This window comes from Dermochelys coriacea, chromosome 1 (assembly GCF_009764565.3).
Source record: "Dermochelys coriacea isolate rDerCor1 chromosome 1, rDerCor1.pri.v4, whole genome shotgun sequence".
NCBI lineage: Eukaryota > Metazoa > Chordata > Testudines > Dermochelyidae > Dermochelys > Dermochelys coriacea.
In genome coordinates, this window is record NC_050068.2 from 232683213 (window position 1) to 232706110 (window position 22898).

The window sequence follows — 22898 nt, forward strand, 5'->3', positions numbered from 1 at the left end:
AGATATGAATAGTGATTTCTTTAAAATTAATAGAGATGAATACTTTTGGGAACTGTGTCATAATGGGAGACTAACTTCCCAGATATAGATTAGAGAAGAAATGCTACCAATAGTGGTAAGGCCCAGTTATTCTTGGCTGTGATAAAGGACAGTTTTCTTCATCAGACCATCACTGAACCAACAAGAGGCGATGCAATTTTAGACTTGGCTTTAATAAGTAGTGAGGACATCATAGAAGAGCAGGTTGTAAGAAATAACCTTGGATCAAGTGATCACGAATTGAGTCAGTTTAAATTAAATGGAAGGATAATCAAAACCAGGTCATCAGCTATGGTTTTTAAATTTCAAAAGGGCAGGGAAATTAAGGGAATTAGTTAAAGTAAATCAGCTGGACTGAAGAGTTTAAGTATTTAAATGTGGAGGAGGCTTGGAATTTCTTCAAATTAGCTACACAAAAATTATCTGAAATTTGCATCCCAAGAAAGGGGAAAAAACTTGTAGAGAAAGACTCCAGACCTAGCTGGATGAATATCCACCTCAGAAACATTATTAGGGGTAAGCAGAGAGCTTATACAGAACGGAAAAGGTCTTGATCAGCAAAGTAAGCTACATCATGGAGATTAGAAAAGGTAGGCATAAAGTCAGAATTGCTAAAAGTCAAGCTAAATTAGATCTTGCCAAGAAATCAAAAATAAATAATAAATGTTTTTTGAGTTATATAAATAAAAAGAATAAAGGAGGATGAGGTTGGGCCACCAGGCGGCATAGCTGGGAAGGAGGTTACAGAAAATCTAGGTATGGCCCCAAAGCTAAATGAATACTTTGTCTCCATTCTCAATAAATGATTATAATATGGAACATGGGCTTGACAGCTATACGGCAGATGGAAATGGGTGTCTAGAAATGGAAATCACCACATCTGAGTTGGAAGAAAAATTTAAAGAGCTTAATGGGCTCAAATTGGAGGGGGGACCAGATAATTTCCATTCCAGAATACTGAAAGAACTGGCACATGAGATTTCTAGCCCAGTAGCAAGGATTTTTAATAAATCTACCTATTTGGAGGTTGTACCACATGTCGTGCCTATATTTTAAAAAAAAAAAAAAAAAAAAAAAAGCCCACCATGATCCAGGAAGTTACAGACTCATTAGTCTGACCTCGATAGTATGCAAGATTTTAGAGCAAATTGTGAAGGAAAGAATAATTAAACTCCTAGAAGTACATGGTAAAGGGCATGTAATGCAACATGGGTTTACCAAAGGTAGCTCATGCCAGACTAACCTAATTTCCTTCTTTGTGAAAATAACTGATTTTTTTTTTTAAATAAGGGAAGTATAGTAGATCTGATATGGTGCCACATGATAAATTATTAGTTAATTTAGGGAAGATGAGGATCAGTATAAGCATTGTAAAGTGAATTAGGCATTGGCTAAAGGGGAGAAGGCAATGGGTTATGCTAAAAGGGTGAATTATCAGACTGGAGACAGGTTACTAGTCGAGTTCATCAAGGATTGATCTTGGGAGCAACCTTATTTGGATTAATATTTTTATTAATGACCTTGGCACACAAAGTAGGAGCGCGCTAATGAAATCTGCTCATGATACTAAGCTGGGAGGCATCATTAATACAGAGGAGGATTGGAATATTATACAGGCAGAGCTGGATGACCTTGAAGACTGGAAGGACAGAAATGAGATGAAATTCAATAGTCCAAAGTGCAAGGTCACGCACTTGGGGTCGAATAACAAAAATTTCTTCTACAAGATTAGGGCTCAGCAGTTGGAAGTGACCGAGGAAAAGAGAAACCTGGGTGTGTGGCTCTCTCACAGAAGGACTATGAGCCAACACATGATTTGGCTGGGAAAAGAGCAAATAAAATTCTAGGATGTATTAGATGAGGCATTTCCAGTAGAGATAGAGAAATATTAGTGCCATTGTACAAGGCACTGGCAAGACCTCTTTTGGAATACTGTGTACAGTTTTGGTCACCCATGTTCAAGAAAGATTAATTTAAACTGGAATGGGTGCAAAGAAGAGCTACTATGATGATAAAGGGAATGGAAAGCTTATCATGAGGAGACTGGAAGAACATGGCTTGTTTATTCTCACAAAAAGAAGGCTGAGAGGGGGTATGAATGCTCTCTATAAATACATCGGGGGGGGGGGAGGGGGAGAATACCATGCAGGGAGAAGAGCTAGTTAAGCTGAAGGACAATGCTGGCACAAGTACAAATGGATATAAACTGGCCATGAACAAATTCAGGCTGGAAATAAGATAACTAACCATCAGAGGGATGAGGTTCTTAAACAGCCTCTCACTAGGAGATGTGGGGACAAACAACTTAATTGATTTTAAGAGAGCTGAACAAATTTATGAATGCAATTGTATGATGGGGTTGCTTGTGATGGTGGGATGCAAGCAGGGCTCAACAATTCTGGGGCTCACTTCCAATTTATAGCTTATGTTCCTAAAACTCATGCTTCAGGGTTTCAGTCAGGCACTAACAGGGGTCAGGAAGGGATTTTTTTTCCCTAATGTATTCTGGGAAGTTTTATCATCTCCTTCCTCTGAAGCCTCAGAAATGGCCACAGCTGGAGTTGGGATATTGGGTAGGGCTGTAATGTAGTCCTGAGCATTTTCTCTCTCTCAGGTTCTTGCCTGGTTGGTTCTTACACACATGCTCTGGGTCTAACAGATCACCATAATTGGTGTTGGGAAGGAATTTTCCGCATGTCATTTTGGCAGTGACCTTGGGGGTCGTTCACCTTCCTCCTTAGTGAATGCGGGTCACTTGCCAGGATTATCTGGCTCTCTCTCACTGAATCATTTCCCTGCCATTGTGGGAACCTTGAGCACTGGTGCACCTACATCCCTCCTATGCTCTGCCTGGGGCACACAGTAGTCATGTCTAGTGGGCCTTATTTATTTTGTCCTCATTTCTGTTGTTGGATTGAGTGCGCCGGTGCTGGGTGGTTTTGGTGGGCTGTGATATACAGGAGGTCAGACTAGATTATCTTTTTGTCCCTTCTGGCCTTAAACTCTATGACTCTAAATCCAGATACAAGCTATTCAGCTTCTCACCATCTCTAATAATTATGTTCTTTGCACCTAAATTCCCAACTGCAGTTGCAATCAGGTACAGTATTCTTTACTTTCCATCCTGAACAATTTCATCATTTTGCTGTGTACTGTTAAACACCTGAGGATTTCCAGCTAGAGGTGGCTGCATTTCAGTGGTAGATGTTGCAATTCCTGTGGATAGCTTATATGTCAGTCTGTTACATCTACAAAGCTCTTTTAGGTTCCACCGGGATGAGACACACTGTACAACAAACATAGGTTATTTCTCTTGTCCCTAAAATTGCTACTGCAGTTATAAGGGCTGCTGTGAGAACTGGAAAATAGAAGTGGGTGACGTTGGCTCAGTTAGCAGTATGATCTCCACAGTAGGAAACTCAGATCACTATAGAGCCAATGCTTAAGAGTTCAAACAGTCACAACTAATTTCCACTACAAAAGCCAAATCTGTCCAACGTAGTCTAAAAAAGCTTAACTCTACTTAGGTGTCAATGATTACATGGTTTACAGTTAAATTACAATCCTATTAGTCCTAAATTATCTTTCACTGCTGGGAATACCAAGGTAACCCTCTCACGGTTATTGGCAAGGACACTGTGTACGCTGCATTTACATGTAGTTTATTAAGTGCTGAAGGCTGTTACAATGACATTAAGAATCTCACTCATACTTCTGTTATTGCTAGGGCTGACGCTTAGCACATTTTACCTTGTGAGTGCCTTAACAAGACATCCAATGCACATGGGGGTCAAACTAGTCAAGGAGTTGAAGGAGGTTGTGGATGGGGGAGGATTGGACTGGGACCGGGGCAAAAGGCTCTTGGAATGGAATCCAAAATTTCTGAGTTTCAACATCCCTCTGCTTTAAGCAAATATCTTTGAAACCCATTATCATTGGCCAAACTGGACAGTCTCTACGTAAAAGAATAAATGAACACAAATCAGACATCAAGAATTATAACATTCAAAAGCCAGTCGGAGAACACTTCAATCTCTTTGGTCACTCAATTACAGACCTAAAAGTGGCAATTCTTCAACCAAAAAAAACTTCAAAAAACAGACTCCAACGAGAGACTGCTGAATTGGAATTAATTTGCAAACTGGATACAATTAATTTAGGCTTGAATAAAGACTGGGAGTGGATGGGTCATTACACAAAGTAAAACTATTTCCCCTTGTTTAGTGTCCCGTCCCCCACCACTGTTCCTCACACATTCTTGTCAAATGCTGGAAATGGCCCACCTTGATCATCATTACAAAAGGCTCCCCCCCCCCCCCCCGTAATAGCTCACCTTACCTGATCACTCTCATTACAGTGCGTATGGCAACACCCATTGTTTCATGTTCTCTGTGTATATAAATCTCCCCACTGTATTTTCAACTGAATGCATCCGATGAAGTGAGCTGTAGCTCATGAAAGCTTATGCTCAAATAAATTTGTTAGTCTCTAAGGTGCCATAAGTCCTCCTTTTCTTTTTGCAGATACAAACTAACATGGCTGCTACTCTGAAACTTATCAAAGTGAGTGTCCCATCCCCCTCTAGTGGGTGCTCCACATAGCAATAGTAGGTTGTCATCCTCTATCAGTTATTCTGTTAGCTCAAGTAGCGGAAATCTTTGTCCTGGATCTAAAAGTTCCAAACCTGTTGATGACATATATAGGTGTCAATGATTTGACAGAATGGATTAGTAACTGAAGCCAGATCTCCTGAGTCCCAGTCCAGTAACTTAACCACCCAACCAATCTTCGTCTTTCACAATGCCATGATATGGGCCTTTGTCCTTATCACAGTGGTCTCAGTTCCAGCCTCATATATATAGGTGTCATTTATCACATAGTGTTTCTTGAAGAATCTGCAATGAATCTGCATTAAATGACCTGATTCAAAAAGGTGCTGAGCACCAGTAGCTCCCAGTGACTTCAGAAGGAACTCTGGGTCAACGGCACCTCCGGAAAAAAAAAAATGAGGTCTTAAGGGTGGGATTTTCTACTTTGCCTCCACTGATAATGGTCAATTTAGAGTAGGTGGGGAAAAACCATGAGAAAAATGTGCAGGACTTTTTCAAGTAAAAAAAAACAATCATTGACATTTTGTGATTGTCAAAAAATTTCAACCAACCATAGAGCTGGTGAAAAGCCCCAAATATTTTATCAAAAGTGTTTTGGTTCTGCCCATTAAAAATTGAATTGCTAAATATGTTAACTAAAAATGCCAAATTTGGGAAATTTTGACCAGAAGGTAGGTTTTTTTAACTAGACCTGACTCCAGTGACAGAGCCCAAATACTCAAATTCCATAAAAACCCTATCCAGAATATTACGTGTCATTCTTCTTCACTTTTGTTTCTTTATGCAACACTTGAATATTAATTCCCCCTTCCTCGCTGCTATCAAATTCTTCAGCTTCTGGAAATGGGAAAAGTTGTGTTTCTGGATGCTCTTGCATGACTTCTAGACCAAGTTCTTGAGGGGCATCAATATGGTTCTATTAGTGGGGAGGAAAAGGTTCTCATTATTTTTTCATCACATTGTTCCTCCTCCCACAGTTCATCCTCTTTCTGTGGTTCTTCCTGCTGCAGCTTTGCTACTTACAGAGATGTTGGTTCCTGGCTTTTGACCTTACAAGGTGGAGAGAGAAATCTCATTGTCCACCTCTTAGCAGGCTTGACTAATGACTTTAGAAAATAATAGTCTTAGATGAGTTGAAGGCCAGGTTAACTGGTACTTAAGTGATGAGACAACAACAGGATAGAGAGCAAATTGAAGTGTCTACTTGGAAACTGTGGAATGCTTTTGTTCTCCTGCATATATGCCAATGTGAATGCTAGCACAGGGGCAGTCCTGCCACCTACTATTTGATTTCCTCCTCCTAGCTCGATCCATTCTTGACTGCCATGCGAGCCACCGAAGTATCCACAATGGCCTTTGCAGTAGAGGTGGGGTCGTCAGAATATCGCGCCCAGCTCTTTGTAGAACTGGCAGCTCATGGGCACAGCACCAAAGCAGCGGTTTGTCTCCTGCGCCTTGTGTTAGGCGTTCCACAGATCCTTCACTTTGACCCTGCACTGCAGTGTGTCCTGGTCATGGCCCCTTTCTGTCATGCATCATGAAATCTGTCCATAGGTATCTTAATTCCTACGGCTGGAGTGCAGCTGGGACTGGACAGCCTCCTTTCTCCAAATGCTGATGAGATCCAGCAGCTCAGCATTGCTTCAAACGGGGAATCGCCTTGTGCGTGGAGCAGGCATGGCCACCTGGAAAGATGAGCTGAGACCACTGCACGTGTCACCGAGCAAACAGGAAGGGGACTTTCAAAATTCCCAAGGAATTTAAGGGATGAGAATGACAGTTGGTCACCTGAGGGCAGGGCAGTAGAGGTTAAACCGATGACCAGAGAGGCGAGAACAGGCATTGTGGGACACCTCCTGGAGGCCAATCACAGCGCTGTAAATTGACCAGGGTGTCTACATTGGCACCGCGGCTCTGTAGCCCCAGCGCAGAAAGCTGTACACCTCCCGTTGGGGTGGGCTGTTTGGTTTTTTTTTGTTTTTTTGTTTTGTTTTTACACAGTGCTGCAACTGTGCAGTTTCTGCGCACTAAGTGGCTTGGCAGTGTGTACACCTTGTGAGTTACAACGCAGAAAGCTGCTTTACTGCACAGAAACTTGCCAGTGTAGACAAAGCCAAAGATTGCTTTAGGTTTTTTTGCCCTTAAAAATCCATGTGAAGAAGATTTTCCTCTTTAATCCTCTCGTTCTTAACACTAATGTTCTGTTTGGTTTTATTAGTGTTCATCTCGTTCTGCTTGATTTATTAGTATTCAGCTCAATGAGATCTCTACATGCAGAACTATAGAATTAGGAATGAGGGGATTCGAGATTGAAATTTTTGCCCTTAAAATCCATTTCAATTTTAAAATGGAAAGAAGGAAGGGTTACAAATACATAATGTTGTGAAAAACACCCTGGGACTTAGTTTCATGCAGTCCTTTGAACTAACTTCTTCCTTCCACATGTAGTCCTGTGATGGATTTTATTCATGGCTTCATAGTTTACAATCAAAAATCAGTGGTTTCAGATGAGTTCCATTTGGAGTTTTCAGACTCATCAGAACTCCTAACACAGAATGAAGTTCAAAAACATTCAACTCTGATCTGCATCCTTTTCAGACCAAAGCCTCCAACTTTCACGTATCTCCAGTCACAGCAATAACAGAGTTTAAAAAAAAAAAAAAAAAAAAAACCACAACCTTGGAATGCTAAATATACTGTCAGATGAAGGTTGCAAGTAGAACTGGTTAGAAAAACAACACAGATTTTCCATCTCACAGGAAATTCCAAAAATTCCATATTTATTTTGTCTGAAATTGAGATGAAAAATCAAACTATCAAACATTTTTACAAAACCAAAATTGCCCCCAAAACTTTGATTTGGAAATATTGAAATGAAAACTTTCAACATTTTTGATTAAGCCCAAATGTTTCACTTCAAAATGTCAATTCAAAACTAAGTTTTGTTTCAAATTGACATTTGCACATAAAATGACATTAAAAGGCTATTTAAACTCAAAATTTCAATTTGAAATGAAATGTTTTGGTGCGAGTCAACATTTTTTAATGAAATGTTTTGTTTTAAATTAACATTTTGAAATGAAAAAACATTTTCATTTGAATATATAGATCTAGAAATAAAATGTTCTGCTTCGAAATGTCACTTCAGAAAAATCAGACTCATCAAAATTGACATGTTTTTCAATGACAAATATTTGTCAGAAAATTTTCAACCAGCTCTAGTTCACACCAGTCATTATAGATAAAGTGACTATATAAAAAACCTGCTTAAGGCAAATTCATAACCTCATCTCCTCTCAGAGATAGTTTTTTTCATTTCATCTGAATATACTTCTGTTTTACACTCCTACTTCATGGCTATTGAAAGTCCCAAACTCAAAGTCCAGATGTGACCATCCCTGACGTCTGGGGAAGTCGAGTTAAATCTACACATTATGACCAACCTCTGTCTCTATAGTTGGCCAAACAAAAATCCCCCGATCCAAACACTCCCAAACTGTAGGGAAGTTTGGACTGAGATCCAGAATCAAACTTCACAGTTGGACCCCAACGCTACAATGGGCTGAAACAAAACTCTGAATCCAGATACACGAACCTAACTTCTATTTTAGTAACGTCATTCTTTTTGCAACGAGGGGGGTTCAGTGAAAATGGCATTCCCAACTAAGAGCGTTTGTCATGTGTTTGCTGTTCAAAAGCATAGCAAAAAGAGGTCATGCTCCCTAAGTCACCTTGAATTCTTAGGGAAATTGTGCGCTATGCAAAAACATCATGCACTCCGTAGGGTGCCAAGTTGAAAAGTGTATGATTTGAAAAAGTGAACTTGGGTATTTTGAGTCTTTTTACACATGAATGTGAGGTGTGTGAAGAAGAGATAAGTGTGAAACAAAACCCTTAATCTGGACATCCACAGTCTGAGGATTAGGGTTTCAAATGCGTATCAGAATTTTTCAGCACTGGTCAATTGTAGTGTGAATGGCTGTGCCCCCATATCACTATTATGGCTTCCAATCCATCATCTGATACGCTGGTGTAAACGTACATTCCATTGAAGCCGAAAAGAAAAGTTACTCATGTTGCTCAGGCACGGAGCTGGAACTCAGAACATTGGTGTTCGATACCAAGCCCTGGCAAAGAGATCCTGCATGACTTGTAGTAAGTCAGTCTTTTAGTGCCTCTGTTTTCCACCTGTAAAATGGGGATAGTAGTACTTTTCTACTTCATGTGGGTACTGTGAGGCTAAATGGATTATCAATCATTATTAAAACACTAGTCACTGTTTGTGAGCTGCTCAGATAACATCATGATGGGGACCATGTAAGTAGATAGATAGATGAATCATTTCAGTTGTTGGGTTTGGTGGGTGGGTGCTATGTTGTGTTTGTGGACTGTGATATACAGGAGATCAGACTAAATGGTCTACTGGTCCCTTCTGGCCATAAACTCTAGGACTCTGAATCTGCAATGTCTGCCACCACACTGCCTCCAGTGCCAGGCTGTGGGGCTGTTACAATACTTTGTGGGATTTTTGCTTGTAACTACGACTGTTCACATGACCCCTGGATGTGTGAACAAGGGAATATCAAGAAGGAGCAGGGAGGTGGTATCAGCAGCATGGTTTGCAGCATTAGGTGAGACCATTACTGGAATACAAAGATATGTTGTTGCTCAAATAGAAGTTATGGGCTGGATGCAGGAATTACTGGGAGAGGTTCTCTAGACCCGGTTATGCAGAAGATCAGACTAAATGATCATAAGGGTCCCTTCTGGCCTTAAAAATCTGTGAAAGTGACTTGCCTAAGGTCACAGAATAGGTCTGTGGAACAGCTGGGAATAGTCAATGACAGAAGTGGGAATGAAACCCAGGAGTCCTGATCCCCAATCCATTGCTCTAATTACTAGACCCTCATCCCTATGGAGCAGAACCTTCTTCATTTCAAACTCAGGGGAAAAGAACACAGCAGCTCTGGCATGCTGTTGCATAAAGATTAAGAGGAACTAGTTATATATTTAAAACCCAAAATTTAAGAAATTAAATTTCTTTAAATTTATTTAAATTGGTGGCCAGTTACACCAGAGATGAGTTTGGCCCATTCATGGCTTTGCATTCTGAAATAAATTACAAGTTCAGCCATAGCGTGCCTGTGATGAGCAACCCTTGTTCTTTATCTCATTGGGGATATGGTGCATGCTATACAAGGCACCTGTCTGCAGAAAACAGAGAATGAAATAGCCGTTTACATATCTAGAAAGTTCTCCTGAATAATATAGAATCTAAAACAAATAGAATGATTAAGTTAGATTTTTCCATTTCGATTGCGCGCATAAGCAAATGAGAACTGAAACTATACAATCATCTAATTTCATAAAAATATATGAGTCTAATCTACATTAATACAGGCAGATTCTCTCAGACACACCATTGTAATCCAGAGTGGAATTAAATCCAACTTCAGTGGAATTACTTCACATTTACACTAGTGGACCTGAAAGCAGAATCTGGAACTTTAGGGCCACATCATCAGGACTGGCCAATGGTCCTCTGGGGTCATTCTAGCAACCAGGGATTGCTGGAGAGCAAAGAAATGCCCGCTAAGCTCCTTGATCATACCCCATATGCTGATTGGGATCAGCTCAGGGTGGTGTAGTTGTGGTTAGGCTGGCCCTATACTGCAGAATTGCTCACGGGACTGTTACAGTCTCTTTAGTCGTTGCTTTGTTTCAAGCAGCACAAACTCACAATCAGATTTCTGAATCAAAAGGCTCGACAGGGGAGCATCATGCACGAGGTGGGAGGCCCTCACAGTTCTAGCTCCCCTCTGCTTACAACAATGATGGGGAAAATGTCAGTAACTTTACACTTGGGATCACATGTTGCTTTATTAAATTCCTGATGTTAAAGTTTATTCCCAAATATAGGGAACTTGGGCCAAATTCATCTCTAGTATACATCTATTGACGTCAATGGGCTTACATGAGCCTATGCATTTGTCCCCTTTATGTTTGTACTCATTTGTTGTACTTTGTTAAGAATACAGATACAAGGCATTTTCTCCTGCAAAAAGTACATCAGAAAGAAAGAAATGCTTTGCAATCTGTTCCCTTGTATATTCAAATAACCTTGCCCTATCCCCCATGTATTCTGAAACCTGATCCTGTCTCTCTCATCATTTAACACTTCTTCCTCACAGCACACCAGTTCTTTGATAGCACCTCTTGATTAGGGCTAAGCAGGGTTCTCTTTGGAGCTCATTAAAACCAATCCTTGTTTTTCTAAATTGAGTGCTAGTACAGGTAACATGAGGCTCCCTCTCCTTCTGCAGGAGCTGAGCATGCCTACTTGTTCCCAGGCACTGCTAGACTGTTGCTTCACCTCTGCATTATAATATAGTTATCACCTATGGTACAACATTGGTCCTTTCCCACCTGTCTCAGATACTGTGCTTAAAGCTGAAGGAAAATATGTTCCTTCTAAAAAACACTGATCAAAAGTGAGAACTTAAATTCCATTAAAAAAAATCCAATTGGCCTGAAACAGGAAAACTATGTGCTGTACTTTGGAAAAGGAAAAAAAAATGGCATGCCCTTTAAAGGTATATTGTCTCATCCAAAGGCTAAACACTAGAAAGCCCTGGAGAGAGTCTTTATCACTGGACAAATCACTTGTTTGACCTTAATAGTTTGCTACTAAAAGACAGCAGCAAGAATATCCTCTAAAGACCTGCCTATCTGTATCATTTAATGAGTGTGTGCTAGATCAGCCCCTTATGTTTCTCATCTAGCTTTTGGGCCAGGCTGACCTTTTTACAGCCAAAGACACCCTCATTAAGACAGCTCATCTCTTAGTAAATGTTACTGCTTGTCAGGAAGAGCTTTAATGCACAACCGTGTCTGTGAAACAGTCGTGTAACGGCCTCGCACAATTTCCTGCATCAGTACCCTTTAAAATGTCAACCTGCCTGAAGGAATGAGCTGTAGAATTCTATTAGCCTCCACCATTAAAGTATATTTGCAGAGATTAATAAGACTACTTCAGAAAGGTGATATTAATACATAAAAGGTATTCTCAGAGAGTTAAAAACAGACATATTTCTCTACCACCATAGAAATGAATGGGATTTCAGAAGAAATATATATCAATACAAAAATATTTATGTTGCTACTCAGAAATTCTCTGTGATGTAGAGAGCATGGTTTTGATTTGAGAACACAGGAAAGGTAGGGAATTAAAATAAAAGGCTTGCATTTTACTGTTTTCCTTTTATAGATTCATACAGCAGAAGAGCTAAATCTTAAATTTAATTTTTGCAAGAAAGATTATGGTTAAAGATGCACAGTTCTCTGTATCAAGGAAGAACAGACCATAGACTGGGACACGTCATTCATTTTTAGCATGCTATCTAGCTGCTGGCTTATTTTACAGCAATATGACAAGCGACCTGACTTGTATGCACTTTTTTAGTTCATGTTTAACTCCAAGTAGTAGTAAAGATGTTCATACAGAACAGCCACTATTTTGCAGGATACTAAATTCTGAGCTACCAGAGCTAATTAGTCTTTTAGGGTGGGATTTTTAAAAGCGCTCTGGCATGATTCATACAGGATGAATCCGTGATGCATAAACCAATCTCAAAATCAATTTCTCTTTCTATCCACATTTGTAAGGCACAGATCACACCCCATATCTGTGGTTGCTAAACAGCAAGTATATCCGAGGACCATAATAAAATTCTATTTATGTTTTCCATTTTGTGCTGTAATGTGACATTATGAAGTTGACAGAGGGGAACATAAAATAAAAACCATTCGACCCTCTACCAAAGCTTCAAGAAATATTTTGAATAGGTCTTTTAATTAGTCAAAAAATTGAGAAAAAAAATTCTAGCTGCCAATAAGACTGAACCCTAAAAACTTGAGGGCGTACGGATTTCTGTTTGACTTATAAGGGAGCAAGGGCAGGTTGGAGGAAAGCAAAATGAGCCTTATAATAGGAACCCAGTTGTAATGTCAACGACGCAGAGATTACTGTAATATACCATTTTTTCTACACCCTTACCCTGGTAAAAAGTGCTGTAAACCACAGCAGCTTAAGTGTCTGCTCTAAGACTAGCCCCCAGCTACCTGGCTGCTGTAGCCACTACCTACTCAACTGGCCACAGGGGCTCTCAACCAACTTGCTCTATATCTCTCCATCTTAGTTGCTTCATCGGCACATAAAGGGGGAGATTTTCAAAGGCACTGACTTTCAGTGGGAGCTGGGTACCTAACTGATCTTTGCAAATATCCTCAAACTATTAATAATAAGGCCAAGAGCTTCAGATGGCAAGTTCTATGGCAGTGCAATGTATTGTTATTGCCATTTATTTATCAGTCAATGGATTGGATTGAGCTGTTGATCCAACTTATGTCAATGGAAAGGCTCCTGATTTCATTGGGTTTGAAATCAGACCCTATATACCCAAGGACAGGACTAATACAATTTATTATGCTTTGAAATTGTGGCAGAGTACTTCTATGTGGGCCCACCCCATGAAATATTCAAGAGGGAATAACTGTGCATTGGTAGAGTTAACAGGCACCAAAGTCAGAAGCTGCATGGTTTAATGAGACATTTTAGCTTCATTGAAAAGTTAGCTAGAAATGCCATGGGGAGGAAACAGATGACAGACTCTTACCTGGTCAAGTTTGTTGTAGAAATCTATACTTGCTGCACACAGGTACCTCCCGAGCAGTGTGGCATGGGTAGTAAAGACTGTGGCAACAGGAAGTTTCCTAAATCGAGAGAGGATTAGCCCAGCGCCTGCTTGCCATTCATGAAAGTGTGCAATCAAGTTGGGCTTGTCATCAAATTGGCTGGAGAGCTGAAAACAATGTTAAAAGGACACTTGTGAAGCGCACTGCCTCCTGCTTATTACCCCATTCTCAACAGCCCCCCAAGTGTCTGCTTACTTCTGAATGAAAAAATCCTACAGCATTCTACTTGACCACAGCCCTGAACAGTCGGTAGAGTTGGCTGGCTGTGAAGAGAAGTACGTGCTGCACCATGTCCCCCAGTGGCACGCTCCCCCAGGGAGCTCTGAGAGAAAAATCTTTTTTGCTATTTGAACCCCATTTTAAGAAAACCATGAGTGACTCAGTGTTAATTGTTTGAGGGAAGATAGAATCTGGCAACTTCGGGAAGTAAATTGCCCTTGGCTTTCTGTGTGGAGGCAAGGACAGTTTGTGAGTAAACACCTAGTTGCTGGTCATTGGTAGGGAGAGAGTAAGATCACTACAGTAAGAACTCAGAGACCCAAGAAGAAACATAGGGTAGAAATTACATTAAAGTAACACCCCATGCCAGACGTGGCTTTCCATAGAAAGAATGCAGATGAACTGACCAATCTTTGAAATCAGAGATAAGCTAGAGCCATGAATTTGGATCCAGCCCAGGAGTGAAATTTCTTATCGTTGGAGGGGAAGGTTTCAGATCTGTGGTTTTGGGGAGTTACTGAGATTCCAAATTTGATTTGGATCCATATCAGATCCAGGTTTGAAGCCACTATTGTTCTAGATTTTAAACTCCTACCTCTTTAAAGAACCAGGCAGTTAATGATCCAAAGATCAGTGCATCGTTGGCCTCTCTGTCATTAAAAGGGATTCCTATGTTGCATGCATCCCAGAATTCTCCTTTCCATCTGTCCAGATTCCAGGCTGCTGATCCTATGTCAAAGAGCATAACATATGGGCTGCCTTCTATCAGCCATCTTCCAAAAAATACCTGTTAATTAGAGGCAGAGGTGTTAGCAGAAAAGGCCAATTTCTCAAGGAGTGTCCTAAACTGAGCCAGCAAATTTTGCATAGAAACCAAATTTCATGTGCAGAAGCACAAGCATTTGGGAATGATGTGGGCATTCCTGTGTGCACAAAATGGATATTTGGGGTTTCTCTTGGCAATGTGTGGAGGAAAGCTAGACCAAAACCAGGGGGAAAAAAATCCAAGAACAATTTTTCAAGGTTTATTTTTTACTGAAATTTGAAAGATTAAGCCACTCTATAGTTGGTTGAAAAAAAATGGGAAGAGAGATGTGAAAAATCACTTTTTCTATCAAAATATTTGTCATTGATAGTTCAAAAAGTGACAAAAAAAACTTTCAACCAGCACTAGTGATGATCATGTTTACTGACTTAAATGAAAGGTGTAGGCACTTGGCAGGATTGGACCCTGGGAACCGTAACTGCCCACTTCTTACACATAACCCAATGGGCATTTGAGGTGCAGTGTAAGGGTGCAAAATATCTACGTCCAATTTAGAAGGCTTGCTTGCAAATCTGGACCATGGGAGCCTTAGAACCTGATTCTCATTTACTCTAAGGCCTCCTCTATACAATCAAGCTTAAAATTACACTGGGATAGCCAAGGCTTTTGACCCTCACTGAGGACATGGCTACACTAGAAACTTCAAAGCGTTGTTGCGGGAATGCTCCCATGGCAGCGCTTTGAAGTGAGACTGTGATAATCCACCTCCATGAGGTGATTGGCTCCCAGCGCTCGGAGCCTGTCTACACTAGCGCTTTAAAGCACTCAGACTTGCTGCGCTCAGGGAGGTGATTTTTCACACCCTTCATCCAGCAAGTTAGAGCGCTATAAAATGTAAATGTAGACAAGTCCTAAGTGGGCATGCAGTTATATTGATATAAAGATGCATTATACCATCATAGCTATTCCTGTACAGGAAGGGGAATAAGATATACCTGCCTAAGGCATCTTTATACTGGTATAACTGTGTCCATTTTAGTTTAAAAACATTACCCCTCTAACCGAAACAGTTACACCAGTACAAAAACTGTGTAGAGCAGGCCTTAAAGCCTGATCCTCATTAACTCTAAGGGCTTGGCTACACTTGCAAGTTAGAGCTCATTAAATCAGTCCCGGGCGCCCTTACTCCTGAGGTGTCCACACTGGCAAGGTACTTAGAGCGCCTGGACTCTGCAGCTGGAGCGCTCCTGGTAATCCACCTCCATGAGAAGCGTAAAGCTTGCTATGCCCTGGCTGAAACGCATGGGTGTCAGTGTGGACAATGTGTTGCATTACAGCGCTGTGATTGGCCTCAGAAACATCCCATAATCCCCTGAAGTCAAGTGGCCACTCTTGTCATTGTTTTGAACTCAGCTGTAGGAATGCAGATATGCCCTTTCAAAGCTCCGTTTCTGACAGCCGGCTGCTTATCTGCTCCGGGACAAAGCAACCATTACTGTGGAATGGTGCTGCTGTGAGTGTGAGAGAGGGGCCGGGGGGGTTTGAGGGGGGACTACTGCTGTCTGAACTTACAAGACAGCATGCTGATACAATCTCTGCCCCCCCAAAACAGTCTCTCCCCCCACATACACACAACACACTCACTGTCACACTCCATCCCTCCCCCCATTTGAAAAGCACACTGCAGCCACTTGCATGCTGGGATAGCTACCACAATGCACTGCTCTTTGTGGCACTGCAAGAGCTGCTAATGTGGCCACACCAGTGGGCTTGAATCTGGCAGTGTAAACACACTGCAGTGTTTTCCCTACTGTGCTCTCCGTGGGCTGGTTTAACTCCCAGTGCTCTATACCTGCAAGTGTAACCAGGCCCTAAGGCCCCATTACACCACTCGGACAGTGCAAAGGGGCCTCAAAGTAAGTCTAAATGTAAATTTATGCCTACTTTAAGACCTTACTGTAAATGAGGATCAGGCCCTTACAGTGTTATTACATAAATGCTTGAGTGCCCTGATCAGTTTGTAACACAATCGTGGAGCCTAGATGCATACATTAATGGGATACACACAGATACTGGAAACTACAATTTCATTATAAAAGACAAAAACAAAATTTGACGTAACAGGAACACATTCGTCAGTATTGTCTGTTTTGTGCTACTCTAGCAACACAAAGAAGAGGTAAATCTAGCATAACTGGCTGGTTAAACTGGTGGTTATGGACATTTTGCATTTCAAGAACAGGTCAAAGTATCCGACTGGAGCATAGAAGTGAATCTGGCCTAAGAGTCTGTAGTTATTGTCCATTCAAAAGACAGTTTGCTAGATGGCAGAGACGTGTTTGTAATCAGTAGTAGGTTCATATTTATAAACCTTGGTAAAAAGTTTGCTTTATGAAAAGTTAAACTAAAACTTGAAGCAGCCACTAAATTGGGAACATCACTCTGTACTACTGTCCGAGGATTACCAAATCCCTTACAAATATCAATGTGTTATAGCCTGGTTCCACTCTGAAAAATAGGCTTTGCAAAAAAAATGGCATCAAGGGACTGCAAGTCTATTGACTCTTGATGCTTTCCAGGTAGGTGTGCACAGTTTACAAATCAAGAAATTATTTTCCCACAGCAGTTAGGCCTGCAGACTCCACCTGGAATCTGATAGGCAAACTTTCTCTCTTGGGCATCAGCACCAGTAATAAAGATTGTATAGGCCACATTAGACCCTCTCCTATTCTTGTGCAAACCCATTGACAGCAAGGGAGTTGCACAAGTGTAACTGTTTGGAATTTAGTAAACAATTCTGCTGCTGATGCATGGAAGGAAAAGAAACTACACCACCTCTGTGAAAGAAGTGAAGCATTACGGTGTCCATTTTACAGCTAGGGAAACTGAAACACAGACCTACAAGATGTGACAGAGATCACGCAGGACATGTTTGTCTGAACTGGGAATTGAACCCAGATTCACCAGGTCCCAGCTTTGTACATTGATCACAAAATTCTTTTCCCTTCCCTTTTTTGGGAATAAGAATTAATGCAACACCTATGATAAACATGATACAAAAATGAGGGGACCGCACACTATTTCCAGAACTAAATTGGCCTTAGAAAGCAGGTTCTTGGTCAGCAGATAGCTTTTTCAATCCCACTGTGGTTTAGCTATATGTAGCTTTCAAACCTACCGGAGTGCTAGACAAGCAAAACCACAGTATGGTGAAATGCTATTCCCTTTCAGAGTTTATTCAGCACCAAGAGAAGGCCAAATGCAATATAAGAGAATTACACAACAGTTCAGTCAACCTAAGGTCAAAGTAGGTCTACTGAAATCTCACTGTATTTAGGGACTGGCAAAGTAAGTCATTAATCCAATTAAGTAGACTTGCAGATAAATGACTCTTAAAATATGTAATTGGATAAACTGGTTCTCTCTCAAAAATAACCTTTAATGAATTGACTTTGCTATTCTAACGCCGAGTTAATGGTTCTGAGCCTTTCCTATTGGGACATTGACCAGGACTACAGCGTCAAGTGGAACAGCAAGAGCATTAACCAAAATTGTAATCTCCTCAGCATCAGTTTAGTTGCCATAGGGAGCATGGCAGATCTCATTTACCTGACACCCCTGGCTTTTCAATGTGTCCACTGCCTTTTTAATTGCTGGGTTCGGAGGCTCGCACACCTCTACCTGAGTCTTCACATTGTGCTCAAAGTAGGGACCAATCAGAAAATAATTTTCACCCCATTCGTCAATTGTAATTTTGGCTTTTGTCTGTATCACAGTGTAGATGCCACCAACTGTAAAAGAAAATAATAATAATAAAAAAAAAGAGCATCATGTTGAGACAGGCATAAGGTACAAAATTCAGATTCAGGTTCAAACCTGCCTGGTGGTATGGGTCAGGTCCACCTCCAGTTTAGTTACTTTTCATATTCACAATTCTGGGTGAAATCTTGGCCCTAGTGAAGTAAATGGGGGGTTTGCCATTAACTTCAATAGGCTCAGAATTTCATCTCCTGTATTTAAAAATGTGGTGTTCTCACATCCAGTCCTTGTGGTAATTAAATGTTAATCCCATAGCACTTTGCCTAAGAGTAGGAGTGTTAGCTAAATAGCCTAGCTAAATATCAGTTGAGTCATTATATGTCACCTCCCCAAAGTTCTTCTATGTGGAGACAGTATACTTTCCACCCTCAACTATTATTATCTGTTATACAACAACCGCTTACTATTCTATTCTAGTGGGCATGACCTAAACAAAAAAAACCCAGATAATGTGGAATCAGTGCATTGTGTTATTCTCATCCTTACATCTGGCTGTCCCCTATCTGTATAAAGCACACAACAAAAATCTTGGATCTGCACATCCCTGGAAAGTTCAGATTGGGAAATTCAAACACTGGCTCAGGGCCATTCCTCTATTTTCTATTGCCTAATCTAGTGGTTGCATATAGGGTATACTTAAGCTTTTTGCTTTGGCAGTTGGCATTTTTAAAGCTAATTCCTTGCCTACACAGGGGGAATTGGACTGACAAACCCCAATTTATTACACACAAGCCACTATAAAGCATCAGGCAGTAATGACTTTCAGCTGCTATTGACCTGAGCTGGATTTGAAATAATGTCTTTTTCTTTAAAGGCACTGTATTTCATCACTAACACAAAGAGCCATTAATGTTTTAATTTTTATAACATCTTCCACCAATATCAATGTCTACAACATCTTTCACTGGTATGTTATACATTTTATACACAAACAACATACTAAACAAGTAAAACAGAATACCACATTAGCAAGTAAATAACTAAGTTAACAGATAACAGTGAGACAGGAGTGCAGACCATTTATGGGAGGGAATTCCACCAGACCAGGGACCAAGATGAACAGAAGCATAGTGTTTAGATGCAGCAAAAGGAAAGGAAGTTGGAAGTACACATAAATCAAAGTCTAGGTATAAAACTACATGCCAGAGACCGGATTCACTACTGCATCAGTCCAGTTTTACACTGGCTTAGCTCCACCGAGTTAAACTGAAGTAATTCAACAGTGAATAGAGCCCAAGGGGCATATCCAGGAACCATATTTAACATATACAAGGGAGCTGAAGATCACAGAGGTTTAAATAATTGCAACAAAATTAACCTAATAGCCACAATATGATTTGAACTGCCCCAAAGGCAGAAGCCAAACGAGCTACTAGAAATGTATTGTAATGCCCGCACTGTGTCATGAATTATTTGCTAAGGCTATAGATGTTATATAAGGGCCCAATGCTATGATTCTTTCTAGATACTAAGGGCCAGATTTTAAAAGGTATTTTACAAATCTGACCCTTCATTTACAATGAACCCAGTGGAAGCTGAGGTTGCTCAGAACTTTGGAGGATTAGGGCCATGATTAATTAAAATGGATCAGCTGACATCTGCAGCAAACCTCTGGCCAAATCTGATTTCCCTTCAGCACTGTGGAATTTAACGTTTTTAAATTGTGCCCCTATAGAATGCTGATGTACATATAACAGGCCTCTGTGCATGCAAATCAATTAAATGGAAACGTTCAGACTGGAAATAAGGTGTACAGTGAAGGTAATAACAGTTTTTAATCAGTGAAGGTAATTAACCACTGCAACAGTTTACCAAGGGTACAGTGATTCTTTATCACGTGCAAATGTTAAATCAGCATTAGATTTTTTTTTTAAAAGTTATGCTCTAGGAATTATTTTGGGGAAGTTCTGTGGCCTGTTTCAGAGTAGCAGCCATGTTAGTCTGTATTCGCAAAAAGAAAAGGAGTACTTGTGGCACCTTAGAAACTAACAAATTTATTTGAGCATAAGCTTTCATGAGCTAGAGCTGTAGCTCACGAAAGCTTATGCTCAAATGAATTTGTTAGGCTCCAAGGTGACACAAGTACTCCTTTTCTTTCTGTGGCCTATGTTATACAAGAGTTCAGACTAGATGGTCACAGTGATCCCTTCTGCCCTGGGAATCTATGAATGTACGAAAAAGTATAGATACAATTATCTAGTTTGCATTTATAAGTTTTATGTGCATACTTAAAAGTTAGCCCCTACATTAAAATCCTGTTCTTTAAAAATAGCCCACCTTCTGAGGAGATCAAACCAGAAAACATCTGAAAGACTGAAGATCCATAGAGTTAAAAATAAAGCAACAACATGTTATGGTGCTCATCAGCCATAGCATTTAGGTCCAACAATAAAAACAATGCTGCTAAAATTCCATAAAAATAAATATGAACCATTAAAATTGATCATAATGCGACAAAAGAAGAGTCTTTGCTCCATGTTTAAAAATGTCAGTAGCAAATCTATAACTCAGATGGTGAAGCTACAGAAATAAAGATAAAGCCAGCCCCAGTTCTTCCCTTACAGGTCATTACGGCCAGAAACCCAAGAAGCTGGCCTATAGTCAGCAGTCAATATGATGATTGTTTAAATCTGGATCAGGATTTGGGCAGATCCTGTGTGGTGACACTGTGCAGCGCAGGCTGGGTTCCTCAATCTGCAAGCTGAGAGAGAGAGAGAGAGAATCTGAGTAAATTTGTCTAAAACACAGGAGTTGCATCTCTAACTATACTGATATAGTTAAAGCAATACATACCCCAACTGTAGATTCAGTTATACTGTTATAAATGTTCTTATGTTGATACCCTTATTCCTGTAAGGGAATAGGAATAAATTATATTGATCTAAGGCAACTTTATCTGTCCTCTGGCGTCCATGCCTTGTCGTGGTGGGACATCTTGTGTGCTCTAACAATCCCCAGAGTCTGTGTCAGCAGGGGCTTTTTGTTCCTGGCAGGTTCAACCATGGTGGATTGGTCTGTGGGGGAGGGGCAGACAAAACTGATACCCTGGTCCTCCAGGTTGGGGGTTAGGCACAGGACTAACAACGCTGTCCCGTAAAAAAACAAAAATGTGTTAAGGAAACAGCGATGGAGAAAATCGACCATTAGGGTGTTTGATGGCCTTCAGGAGTCAATGACCCATATGACTGCCAGTGGTGAAAGCCGAAAGGAGCACTTCAGTCTTCACGCCAGTGGCTTCAACACCAAGACAAAAACCAAACATAGTTTTTGGAATGTACAAAACAGGGAAGCTAGCTCAGGTCACAGCAGAGATGAGACGCTACAGCTTACATATCCTGGGTGTCAGCAAGAGCAGATGGATGGGATCAGGAAGATTAGCAGCAGCCTCATGAGAAACTTTGCTGTATTCTGGATGGGATGATGGACAACACCATGAGGGTGTTGCCATCTTTTTGCCAACCCCAGAGTAGCAATAAGATGGACACCTGAAGGCAAGTGAAAATGAGGCCGCCTGAAAACAACATTACCAAGAGCTGTGGAAGCCGAGCTGAAAAACCTGGAGCACAGCTAGGGAACCACTGAAAGACTTGCCAGAAACAGACAGGAGTGGAGGAGCTTTGTCGCTGTCCTAAATGCAGGAGTTGCAATGGGAACATCATGATGATGATGATGATGATGAAGGCATCTTTATACCAGTTTAACTGGCTCTATTCTAGGAGTTGTATTGGTATAACTATTTAATTTAAAAGATTGTACACGTAACTGAAATAGTTACACCAGTGCAAAACCTGTGTGTAGACTAGTTCGGAAGGAGTGACCCAACTACCATTGACTTTAGTGGTGCAAGTCCGAGCCCTGATTATCCAGCAGCCTCAACAAAGAAGCCGTTTTCAGTTTACACACCTGAATCCTGTCTTTTCTCAATGGCAAAGGACCCAGTCTTGGGATCAGCAAGATACTTTGGGAAGCAACCACTTAAAGGTCTACAGGGAGACATTTTCAAAGGTAGGAATGGCACTGATGCACCCAATGCACATTGAAAGGGGCTGCCATTTCTGCCTGTCTCCTTAAACTCAAGGAACACAACAATAAGCAGCCAGTTAGGGAATGGAGCCGAGGGTAGATTGCATCCTCTTGCTGCCAACTCCAATCACATTTCTGCTGATGCATTCTGCCTTATGGAGCCCAGTACAGAGTTTGTTGCCATAATCCCTATGCGATGTCACCAAAGTGTGCATCATGGTTACCAGGTCAGCGTGCATCATTCCTAAAATGATAAAACCGGCTTTGACCATATTAGCACATGAAAGACTGAAACAAGGCTGGGAAGATGAACAAAGGGGAAAGAAAGGGGCTGATCACCGTGCACACCTTATTCTGTGCTGTGCTACATCATGTCAGTCTATCTGATTGTAGGGCAAGTACAATTGCAACGCATTGTTTTACTACCTTTGTTACAATAAGGATTGAGAACTTTAAAATCAAAACCTTAATTTTTTTTTTAAAAGAATGCAGAAAACTTGCCACGAAACCTGTGGAGTAACTGGCCCCAGCCATTTCAGTTGTCCCTCTGTTATCATGTGAGCATGTGACTTGTGAGGCACAGATGTCTCTCTGTATACATGTGTAAGAGAACTGGGCATGGGAAGTTGTATGCACGTGGACGGTGAGGGACATGCCTCAAAGAAAAA

At 40.8% G+C, this 22898-nt stretch overlaps 1 protein-coding gene across 1 annotated transcript in view; it reads right to left on the reverse strand.

Moving 5' to 3' along the window:
- Positions 1-22898, reverse strand: part of GYS2 (glycogen synthase 2) — a 73013-nt gene that overhangs the window by 42556 nt on the left and 7559 nt on the right. The window contains exons 2-4 of the mRNA XM_038387058.1: positions 17998-18179; positions 14218-14409; positions 13325-13510 (exon numbers count right to left, since the gene is read on the reverse strand). Coding sequence (XP_038242986.1) covers positions 13325-13510; positions 14218-14409; positions 17998-18179 — 560 coding nt within the window. The remainder of the gene's footprint in view (positions 1-13324; positions 13511-14217; positions 14410-17997; positions 18180-22898) is intronic.